At 40.4% G+C, this 12,522-nt stretch overlaps 1 protein-coding gene across 1 annotated transcript in view; it reads right to left on the reverse strand.

Moving 5' to 3' along the window:
• Positions 1 to 1,558: 1,558 nt before the first annotated feature.
• The window catches only part of LOC109922012, a 55,916-nt gene continuing 44,952 nt past the window's right edge, over positions 1,559 to 12,522 (reverse strand). Inside the window, exons 12-13 of the mRNA XM_048616466.1 lie at positions 8,480 to 8,599; positions 1,559 to 2,126 (exon numbers count right to left, since the gene is read on the reverse strand). Coding sequence (XP_048472423.1) covers positions 1,810 to 2,126; positions 8,480 to 8,599 — 437 coding nt within the window. The 3' untranslated portion in view covers positions 1,559 to 1,809. The remainder of the gene's footprint in view (positions 2,127 to 8,479; positions 8,600 to 12,522) is intronic.

The following is a 12,522-nucleotide window of genomic DNA, read 5'->3' on the forward strand; positions in this document are numbered from 1 at the left end:
TTCTGAGCAGTTACTTCCCTCTCGTACAGAACTTACAAAGGCGATTGGATAAACAGTTGAAATGAATAATTTGCGGGGACTGGAACTAAATAAATAACTCCTCAAAGAGCCAGCACGATTGAATAGGCTGAACAGCTTCCTCTTTTGTTATATCAGTATATAATGATATGGGTTTGAGGAATATATCTTTTCCCCCTTAAACCTCTCAGACGATGTAACTGTCTGGTTCTCTCTATGTATTCAATACTTGTTTCAAATTTAAACAGTCCATGATCTTACTGTAATCATTTGCTGATCTAGAGTCACTCCTTAATAGAGAGAGAAATTGCTGGATGAAAATAACAAATCAGAAAGTTTAATTATTAACTTGAAAAGCTAATAGGAAATTGAGGATTGAGAGACAAATATAACAAATCTGTGTCTTTCATATACTTACTGGGGAAATGTTCTTTCTCCACAGATGTTGCCAAACCTGGTGAGTATTTCCAGAATTTTCTATTTTTATGCCAAAAGGCCAAAGTTTTGATGCTGGTATGAACAGGAATATTCCAGTTTCTGTATTGTTAATTGAAATTTCTGAAGTTCATTTAAGAAAATGGTTTCCAGTTTAAGTGTTTATACTTTAAACTCAAATTGCTTGAAACTTCTGTCGTATAATTCACTGGTTGCAGTTAATTTCTGTGTCCCTTCAGCCCTCTACTCTGGTGACATACAGCACTGTGATGTGAGATGTTCCAGTTTGTACAATTACACAGGATATCACAGCACAAAAAAAAATATTGCATACAATTCATTGGATGGATCTGCAGTCCAAATTTTCTCAGCAATATCCTTCCCCCGATCTTTAACTCTTTCTGTCAATAATTTGGACTGTCAAAACTTCCAATTGTTGTTTAAATGACCGTTCGTTAATCTTTTCAGACTGAAATGTAACAGTTCCCAACTTCTGTGGCATCTGTCGCCCAGATTCTCCCTAAACACCCAATAATTCCAGGCACAGAATTCTCATTATTTGGAAGTGTTAATTCCTTCAGAGCTTCCATCACCTGACTAATAACTCCCTGCAGAATATCCAGTGCATGGGAGCACAGCAGAGGAACTTATTCATCATTTGTGCTACACACATCAGTAATACTCATCAAAACTGTCTTTGTCCTTTACATACAGCATCAGAGTCACTTCCCCAATTTGATGTGGTACCTCCTATGCTGCACACTTTCCAATCTAGATCTTATTCTGATGATCTTTCCTCTCACTGTTTCAAACCCTTGAAACAATATGCTTTCCAATTCAATATTGGTGAATAGCTTTGCTTGAAAAAGGGTGGCATGGTGGCTCAGTGGTTAGCATTGCTGCCTCACAGCGCCAGGGACCTGGGTTTGATTCCACCCTCAGGTGGCTGTTTGTGTGGAGTTGCACCTTTTCCCTGTGTTTGTGCGGGTCTCCTCCAGGTGCTCTGGTTTCCTCCCACAGTCCAAAGATGTGCAGGTTAGATAGATTGTCCATGCCAAATTGCCAATAGTGTCAGGCTAGGTGGATTAGCCATGAGAAATGCAGAGTCACAGGGATAGGGTGGGGTGTGGATCCAGATGGGATGCTCTTCCAAGGGATGGTACGGGCTGAATGATCTGCTTCTATAGTGTAGGGGTTCTATGAAATGCATTTATAAATGCAATCAGACCTTCATTTCCCTTGTGAAGTCAGCTTGTCACCCACATCAATTTCAATTTTTATGTCCTGGCAATTATTTTCAGTTCCTCCAAACTCTGGAGGGCACTGACTCGTATTGGGTTATAATAGTGACCTTTCTCAGTTTGGATTACATTGTCTCAATAATCTCTGCATTGACTCTTGTTCCTCATTGGTAGTTAATAATTCTGAAACATTGCTACCTAGATTTACATTAGAAACACTGCCTGCAGGGTTTAATTCGTCTGCTTCTGATGGACTCTCTTCTTCATTTGTGATTTTATTTCCTTGCTCCGGGTCATGTGGACCATTTGACTCTCTCTGTAAGGGTTGTGTTTTGAGCTCGGGCTCAGATATGCCCATCAGCTTCAGTTTCGCATTATTGTCCATGACTTCCTGCTGATGGAGCGTGGGCCTGGTCTCCAGAAAGGGTTGAGCTGAAATGAATGAAAATATTAAATCAATCAATTGCATCATAATTGAAAAAAGTATAATTGTGGCCATTAACAGTAAATATGGAATTGTAACATTTTAAGAGATAGTAAGAACTGCAGTTGCTGGAGTCAGAGATAACGCAGTGTGGAGCTGGAGGAACACAGCAGGTCAGGCAGCATCAGAGGAGTAGGAAAGCTGATGTTTCGGGTCGGGACCCTTCTGCAGAAAGCATCAGTTAGCATAAGGTTTTATTGGTATTGGTAACATTTACTAGCAGTAATGAAGCTTACAGGGAGTAGTAGACTTTATTAATTTCAAATGAATTGAAAAGAAAATAATAAATGAATTAACACTGAAGAAAGATGGCAGGGCAGATGATGTGACTGCAGATTTTCTCATGTGCGTCAGTGTGATCTGGCACAAACACGTCTCAGTAATTATCTGTGCTTTAGAAGCACTGAACCATGGAAATGATATAGCACAAAAGGGAGCCATTCAGCCCATTAGCCCATGCTGACCCAAAGACACCCTGATGCCCTTTCTAATCCATATTCCTGCGCATGGCCTATAGTCCTGCAGCTTACAGCAATTAAGGAGCAAATCCAGATACGTTTCAAAACAGTTAAGGGTCTCTGCCTCACCACCAACTCAGGCAGCGAATTCCAGATACCCACCACCCTCTACATAAAAAGGTTTTTCCTCACGTTCCCCTCTAACCTTTCTGCCACTTAGCTTGGATCTGTGACCTCCTTGTCTTTGAACTCTCTACCAAGGGAAACAGTTTCCTTCTGTCTGGTCTATTTCTACCCCTCACAATTTTGCATACCTGAAACATGTCATCCCTCAGCCTTCTCTATTCCAAGGAAAACCACTCCCCATCTCTCCTCGTAGCTACATTTTTCCAGCCTTGGCAACATTCGAGTAAATCTTCTCTGCACTTTCTCCAGAGCAATTACTTCCTTCTTCTAGTATGGTGACCAGAACTGCACACAATATTCCAGATGTGGTCTCACCAGTGTCTTATACAATTTCATCATATATCCCTACTTTTCATTCTATACCTCTGCCAGTGAAGGAGAACATTCCATATGCCTTCTTTACAACCTTATCTACTTGCACGCCAATATCTCTCACTTCATCTACCCCCCTCAGTATATTCCCATTTATTTTGAATTCCCTTTTACCATTTGATCTCCTTCAAAGCATTACCTCACACTTATCAGAGTTGAACACCATCTGCCATTTTCCTGCCCACTCCACCAACACATCTATATTATTTGGAGCTTACAGCTAACTTCTACACTATCCACCATGGCCAATTTTTGTGTTGTCTTCAAATTTCCCAGCTGTACCCACAACCCACACTCAAGTCCACATCGTTAATGTATAAATCCAATGGCAGGGATCCCAACACCGAGCCCCATGGAATACCACTTGAAACAGCTTTCCATTTGCAAGGGCAGCCATTAACCGTTACCCTTTGTTGCCTGTTAATAAGCCAACTTTGAATCCAATTTAACACTACCATGTATCCCAAGGGCTTTTACTTTTTTGACCTATCTACGATGTGGGACCTTGTCAAATGCCTTACTAAAATCCATTGAGGCAGCATCAACTGCAATACTCTCATCGATCCTCCTTGTCACTTTCTCAAAGAATTCAATCAAATTTGTCAGCAATGACCTTCCCTTAACAAAGCCATACTGACTATGCCTGACTAGTCCATATCTTTCTAAGTAACAGTATACGTGACCTCAGGATTAATTCTAACAAGTTGCCCACAACTGAAGTAAGACTAACTGGCCTATAATTGTTTGGCATTTCCTTTTTAAACAACGGCGCTACATTTGCATTCCTCCAGTCACAGAGTCATATAGTTCAACTCGTCCAAGTCAAGCAAATTTCCCAAAATGTACATATAGTAGATGTAATGCAATAAAACTTCACCAGGCTAATTCCTGGGAGGAAAGGATTGCTTTAGGAAGTAAAGTCAGCCGGATTTGGCCTTTATTCTCTTGAGTTTGGAAGAATGTGAGTTGACCTCTTTAAAAAAAAGCACATTCTTGCAGGCTTTGACAGGGTAAATGAGGTTAGAAATTAAGGACTGTGGGACTCAGTCTCAGAATAAAAGGTAAATCATTGAAGACTGAGATGGGGAAGACTTCTTTCATTCGGAGCCCGGTGATTCATTGAAATTCACTGTCCTAGAAGGCTGGGGATGCTCAATAGTTGAGTTTGTTGAGACTGACATTGATAATTTTTGGCATATTAAAGAGCATCAAGGGATATGGGGATAAGCGCAGGAAAATGGTAATCAGCCACTGTATAATGGAGTGGGCCTATTGTTCCTTTTTGTTATGTTCTTATTCATTGTCCAAACTCACAGTCTAGACAACCAATGCTCACTTTACTTTTACTCTTTTCCTCTTTAAATAGCCTTACTGTTTCTTTATGTATAGCCAGAAAACTCTATTTTCCTTCCTGTTAGTTATTCTTTGCAGTCCTTTATGATCTACCCAATCTTCTGAGTAACCACCCACATTTATGGAACTGGGCACATTTTGTTTCAATTTTAGACCACACTTCTTCCTGGAGTTGTCCATAAATGGCACAACCTTCCCTTAAATCCTACTTTCCAGTGAGAAAGAATCCTAGTATTCTGAAATATCTCCATGAATGGTTGCCACTGCATCTTCATTGACCTATTCACTGAAACTAATTTCTCTGTCTTTGTGTCCTCATAATTGTCCTTATTTAAGTTTATTTCAGGCATGGTGTAGACAGTAACATGTTATTAAGCATGAATAGGGGATTGATTACCTACCAGGAAGATAGATTTTGCACGAATGTGTTATTTTTAGGTTGGCAAGATGTGATGTACGAAGTGCCACAGTGATTAGTGCTGGGCCCTCAATTATTTACAATTTATATCAATGATTTGGTTTAAGAAACTAAATATATGGTTACTACCTTTGCTGATGATTAAAGAAAGGCAGGAAGCAGTATTTTATTTAAGTGGCGAGAGATTGAAGTACTCTGAAGTGCAGAGAGTTCTCGGGGTTCTGATTAATGATTCACAGAAACTTAGGATGCAGGTACAGCATGTGATTAGAAAGGTAAGTGAAATGTAGTTTAGTGCCAGGAAAATTAAACACAAAAGTAGGAATGTTGTGCTACAGTGTAGAAGGCATTGGTTTGACAGCATCTGCAGGACCATGCAAAGGTATGATCCCCTCATGTAAGATAAAGCTATAGGTATATGAGAAGACATGCCAAAAAAGGGTTGCAAGGTTATCTTCTGAGGAACGTTGGACATGTTGGGCCTTTATTCATTATAGCTTAGAAGAAGGAGAGATGTTCTTATTTGGTCCTGAGGGGATTTGGAAGTGTGGATGCTGAAAGAATGTTTTCTCTTGTAGAGAGATTAGAATCTTTGAACACAGTTTAAAAGTAAGGAATCTTCCATTTTAATGAACTGGAAGAGAATTTCTTTTCTCTCAAAGAATCATGAGTCTTTAGAACGCTCTTCCCCAGAAAGCAGTGAATGCAGGATCATTGAAAACATTTAAGCTAGAGTTGATCTATTTTTGACCAACAAGTGAGTCAAAAGGTTATTGTGGGTGGGTTTGAAATTGTGAACACAGTCAGATTAGCCGTCTGGGCCTAGTGACCTAACCCTGTTCTTTAGTATTTTGTTCTGCACTATTCAGATTTGCTAAAGACCTTCAATATTTTACCACATAGAAACCTCATGGCTAAGGCCAGTACATGTGAAGTGAAAGGACAAGTAGCACAGCTGATGATAATAAGTCGGCTATAGAACCACAATCAGCATAAATGTTGAGAGTGTCAAGAACACTTGGCTTATACATCATATGTTTTAGATTTTAACTTGTCATTTTAGGAATATAATTTTTTGGTTGGAGATTATAAGTTTTAATTGTAGCATCAAAGTAAAAGAAGTAAATATAATGTAAACAAACTTGAAGTAAATTATACTAGATGTTAACTGGAACCTTTCTTACAAAGTCAGAGCAAAAGGTGTCAACAATGAGAAAATGAAGAACCCCTTGTTATGCTTTAGGTGAAGGGTCTCCACTTAGGTAACATAGATGAAGGATGCAACTGATGTATGAAGTTTTCAGACAAAGTGAAGCTGCGAGATGTTTTGCAAGCACTGATTGACATCCGCTACTCCTCCTCAAATCAATCATGGCCCATGGCTGCTCCTTCCTCCCTGGTTACTCACTGACCTCCACCAGCAGTCTCCATGCTCAGCAGCTTCACACTGACCATAGGTACCTTCCCTCCTTTAAGCCAGTTAGAGACTTTGTCAGGTTAATTAAACAATAATCATTGTGCAGAAGGTCATACAGTCCAGCTAAGGCAGCCTATGCCTCTCATCTCATAAAAAAAGACATGTTCTGGTTGGTTAAATCATTTTTTGGTATGAAATGGATAACTCACACTTGTCTTTATTAAAATACATCTGCCACTGCTTTTGCCCATTCAGTTAATCTATCAATATCCTGCTGTAATTTTATGCTGTTGTCTACAATGCTGCCCAAATTTGTGTATCCTACAAATTTGGATATTTGACTTTTTATGCCATTATCCAAGTTGCTAATTAATATTGAGGCCCCAACACAGACCCTTGCAGGACACCACTGGTCACGTCCTGCCATTTTGAGTACTAACCATTATGGCAACTGTCTGTTTCATGCCACTCAACTAATTTCTTATCCATGTCAGTAATTTACCCTGAATTCAGTGGGTTTCTACCTCAGGTAACAATCCTTTCCACATGTACCTAACATATGCTCTCCCTCTCTTTTGCGTATTTTAGCTATATATATTCTGAATGGACCTGTCAAATTTCAAATCTAATGATGATCTTGCTTTTTGTGCATCTTCTTTGCAGCTATAGCTTTGTATGGGTCATAAACAGCAAAGATCACCCTATGACCTTTGTATGTTATGATCTGCCAGTATTGCATGCAAAACAAAACTTTTCACTGTACTTAGGTACAGATGACAAGAATAAATCAAATCAAAGTAAGCAGGTGACCCTTCTTTGATTAATCACCTGTAATCATGTCTTCCTAGGGTTTTGAGGCAAAAGACACATATACATGACACTCGCTAAGAGGAAATAGTCAAAACTGAGGAAGGTAAAAACCATGAGTAGTTTATGAACTTGAGGAATGTGAACTTAATTGGCAAATGGATTTCAACATAGATATGTGTAAGATAGTGTTACTAAGACAATTTGCAGTTTGGATAATAAAGTCTAAATAGGGTTGAGGAACAAAAGGATGGAAATGTACTCATTCATAAATTATTAAATGTTGCTGCACAGTCAAGTTCATTTCAAGAGAACAGAATTAAAACCTCTTTCCATATTCTACTCGTTAAACTTGAAATCTGTATGTGCATGTCAGTAGAACCAAGGAAACCTAAAACCTATCTAGAAAAGACCAAGGACCACTCAAACAGCTATCAAAGTGAAAAATGCCCATTGCTTTACTGTGAGCAGTGTCTGGTCAATGCTAATTATTAATACTCAAAAGGATCTCTAAGAGACACACAAACCCATTTTGAAATCTGTACATGTTGCTATTCTGAATTTTGTTTAACCTGTGTACGTTGCTTTCCACCCATAATATGTGTCAAACCCTTTGTTTCAGTCTGTATTAATCCTGAATGGATGTGTACATATTTAGGGATTTTAAAGGAGCAAAGTCTAAGTCAAATAGTACCAAATTATAATTTCTTTCTTTTCTTGCCTTTCTTTAAAGTTGTTACAATAAATAGAGGTATTTTACTTTTTATGATGAAAACTGTTGAAAATTTTTATCTTGTGTAGCAGTCACTTTGGCAAATTGATCATTTTAGTGGTCCAATTGGGATTCTATATGGTTTCTGATGGCTTGTGAACATGGGGCATGATAATCAATGCAGCCATCCCCCATTAGATCTTAAAATAATCACAGGAATCAAAATTCAGTAGGATGCTGAACCTTCATTGTACTCGCTCTATGGCAAGTTTATTCTTTCATAGGTAAGGAGTCTGCACATAATACTCCAGGATTGAGGCTCTCCAATTTTTTTAAGACTTCTTTACTTTGATGGTCAAATTCTCCTGCAATAATGGCCAACATACCATTGATCTTTGGTTTGATCATACGCTCCACATCACCATATTAAACATAGTCAATTCACTGACTATCCCCTCAGTTCTATATGCCCTTCTCTCTCACTCTCCCCACTCACTGTCCTGTACTCCCAGTACTGGAGATTCCCCCACACTCACTCTGTCCCCTCAGTTCTACATTCCCCACTCTCTGACTCTTACCTCTCCATGGCTGAATCCAGAAGAGTATGCCGATTATCCCGACAATAACAGCCAGTGCACTGATCACTGATGCAGTTACGGTTCCAAGATGAAGGTATCCCACACTATTTTCTGGAATTTCTGAAACATATTTGCATAATATCAGGATTTTTTTCTCTGATCCTCAATATATTTCCAGTGTTCTGTCAGTCTAGTTTTATGCTCTTTTATCTTCCAGGAAGAAATTATACAACATTCGGATCAACATTGCCGATATTTCCACATGTATATTGATAGAAAGCATCCCATTTCAATTGAAGGCTAGCTCTTTGTACAAACAAAATGTTAAAAATCCATCCCCATATCTTTCTCGCAGAGTGATAATGTAATGCAGGGGCAGAGAGAGGTCATGGAAATGTAGCAATGAGCACATTCAAGACTTGAGCAGCTTGGCTGTCACTCCATTGCTGCTCCGAGAGAATGCTGCACTGCTGACGGTTGGTGGAACAATGCTGCGGCACAGCTGCATGGTGAGAAGGACACTACTCATGGATCTGTGTACTGTTAGAAGGACAGTATTGGGAGAAGACCAGGGAGCAATGAAGATGCATCGAACTGTTCAAAGAACAATGTTGAGAGTATGCCGCACTGCCAGTGAGGGTCAGTACTGAGCGAGTGCCGCACTGCCAGTGAGGGTCAGTACTGAGCGAGTGCCGCACTGCCAGTGAGGGTCAGTACTGAGCGAGTGCCGCACTGTGTCGGGGGCGGGGGGCGGGGGGTGGGGGGAGGGGGGGGGGGTCAGAACTGAGAGAGTATCACACTGTCGGAGAGTCAGTTCTGATGGAATGTTACACTATTGGAGAGTCAGTACTGAGGGAGTGCCGCACTGTCAGAGGGCCAGTACTGAGGGAGTGCCGCACTGTTGGAGGGTCACTACCGGGGGAGTGCCACAAAATCAAAGGGTCAGTACTGAGGGAGTGCTGCACTGTCAGAAGGTCAGTACTGACAAAGTGTCACACTGTCAGTGGATCAGTACTGAGTAAATGCTACACTATTGGAGGGTTAGTATGGGGGGAATGCTGCAGTGTTTGAGGGGCAGTACTAAAGTAGTTAGGGGGTCAATTAGCACAGTTAGTTGGACAGCTGGTTTATAATGCAGAGTAACGGCAACATCATGAATTCAATTCCCACACCAGGAAGAATAGACGAATTGAATATTATTTAAATGGCGAAAGGCTGCAGAAAGCTACAGCAAAGAGGGATTCGGCAGTCCTTGTTGTATAAATCATAAAAAAAACTAGCATCCAAGTTCAGTGGGTAATAGGGAAGGCACATGGGGTGTTGGTTTCAAATGTTGGATGTTGTTCAAAGGGAATAGAGTGGAAAGGTAGGGAGGTTTTGCTAAAACTCTCCAAGGCAGTAGTCAGACCACAATTGGAATACTGTGAACAGTTTTGTGCCCCTTATCTAGGGAAAGATATAAGACAGTCCAAAGAAAGTTGACTAGCTGATACCAGGTAAGGAGGGACTGTTTTAGGAGGAAATATTGAGTATGCTGGGCTTGTACTCATTAGAATTTAGAAGAATGAGAGGTGACCTTATGGAAACATGCAAGATTTTTCGGGGCTTGATCAGGTAGGTGCAGAAAGGTTGTTTCTCCTTGGTGAAAAGCCTTAGACCAGATTTTTTAATTTCAGAATTGGTTCTGCATTTAAAATAGAGATGAGAAAGATTTTCTTCTCCCAGAGGACAGCAAATCTGTGCAATTCTTTATCACAGAGATTTGACGAGGCTACAGGAGAGCAAGTGAGGAGCAACACCAGTTAAGTCCAAAACAGGTGTCAACCAAGTGAAAGTACAACACAAGACTACTTATCCATCAAACAGAGTAATCAGCATGTGACAGATGGGACTAAATGTTCCTGTAATAAGTAGATCAGATCTGCAGTCCTAACATACACAATCATGAATGTTCATCACAAACAGCTAAATAGTGATGGAAGATGCTCCACAAATATCCCTACCTTAAAGATAAGGAGGTCAGTTGATCAGGTGTTGGTCTTGTAAAGCAAAAATTGTGGGTTCAAATTCTATCTGCACTTACAAATGACTGCCTGAAGCAAGTTTCATCTGTTCTACATCCACTCAGAATTATACTGAAAGCTACCCCTCTGTCCTGCCATATACATTGTTTTCAATCTCAATCTCAATTAGAAGTCAGATAGGCAAAGGTAGCCTAGATGTGGAGTTTATAGAATATTTTCAGGTTAGAATATCATGTTCTCGAGCTGACCAGTGGGCAGACTGTATTAGACTTGATATTGTGCTAAAGGGATAAGATTAATTAGTGAAAACTCTCCACAGCAAGCGTTCCTTAAAGGTAGTGTCCTGTGTTTGACCATCTTCAACTGCTTCATCAATGACCTTCCCTCCAATTTAAGGTCAAGATCATTGATGGCTGTATAATGTTCATTTTCATTGGTAACTCCCCAGGTGCTGAAGCAATCTGCGACCATATGCAACAAGACCTGGTCAATATTTAGGTTTTAGGTGGGAAGTGATAAGTAACATTCATGCCATACAAGCATTAACCATTGCCCACAAGAATCTAATCAATCATTCTCCTTGATGTTCAATGACATGACCATCACTCACCATCAACATCCTGGGGTTACAATTTACCAGAAACTTAGCTGGACCAGTCATATCAATGCTGTGGCAGGGCAGAGGTTGGGAATTCTGTGACAAGTAACTCACATTCTGTTTCTCCAGTGCTTGCCCCGCAAGTCACAAGTCAGCACTGTGGTAGCATACCCTCCACTTGCCTGATGAGTTCAGCTTCAACAACACTGAGGCACATCAACATCATTCTGGACAGAGTGGTCAGCTTGACTGGCACCTTTCACTCCATTACCTATACAGCATATTTGCAGTGTGTACAAATAAATATTATGCAATGCAGCAACTTGACAACCCATCCAAATACATGACTTCTACTACCTAGAAGGACAGGAGCAGCAGACTCAATGAGAACACAACCACCTACAAGTTTGTCCTCTAAGTCACACATGCTCACTATGGCTCAACCAACCTCCTGGAACTCTTTTTCTAACTGGACTGTGGCTGTCCCTAAACCACATGGACTACAGCAGTTCAAAGAGGAAGTTTACTGCCACCTTCTAAAGGCAATCAGGGATGGCCAATAAATGTCCGTGCCGCCAAAATCCTTATGAAAGAATTTTTTTAAAAAGCAGGAGGTGTGGAGGCAGGATAACATTGGGACAATGGGAAGCAATGTTATGACATTGGGAGTGAGGGGCTAGTTGGAGTGATAAGAGGCTAGTGGAGTTGATAATGGTATAGAGGGTGATAAAGAAATGGATGTGATGATAGGATAATGGGGTTCAAGAAGGGATGGTAGGGAGTTTTTCTTTATTCATTCACATGATGAGGGCATCGCTGGCTAGGCCAGCATTTATTGCCCATCCCAGAGGGTGTATAAATTCAACTATGTTGCTGTGGGTCTGGAATCACATGTAGTTCAGACCAGGTAAGGATGGCAGTTTCCTTCCCAAAACGGCATTAGTGAACCAGATGGGTTTTTCCTGATGATTGATAATAGGTTAATGGTCATCATCAGTCTCCTTGAATTCTATCATCTGCTGTGGTAGGATTTGAAGCCGGCTACCCAGAACATTACTTGGGTCTCTGAGGTAACAGTCCAGTGATAACAGTAGGCAATCGCCTCTCCATGATGACGGGATAGGTGGGTAACAAATATGGGTTGAGAGACACAATAAGAATTAGGAGGATGAGGCAGTGAGTGTTTGAGAACCTGCTATCATGGTGCCCTGATATTAAATACAAACTTTCACCATTGATAATTCAGTTCCCTACTGCATTATACCTCACTAGCAGCATCTTGTTTCCAAAAAGATTTAAGGGGATAAGAGAGAGGAAGAAGTAAAAGAAGTTACAAAAAGAAAACAGAAATAAACAGTAGCAAAAAAAAAACAAAGGGAAATAGCAACATGAAGTCATCAGACAAAAGAGGGACACCATAT

The sequence above is a fragment of the Rhincodon typus genome, chromosome 35, assembly GCF_021869965.1.
Source record: "Rhincodon typus isolate 14 chromosome 35, sRhiTyp1.1, whole genome shotgun sequence".
NCBI lineage: Eukaryota > Metazoa > Chordata > Chondrichthyes > Orectolobiformes > Rhincodontidae > Rhincodon > Rhincodon typus.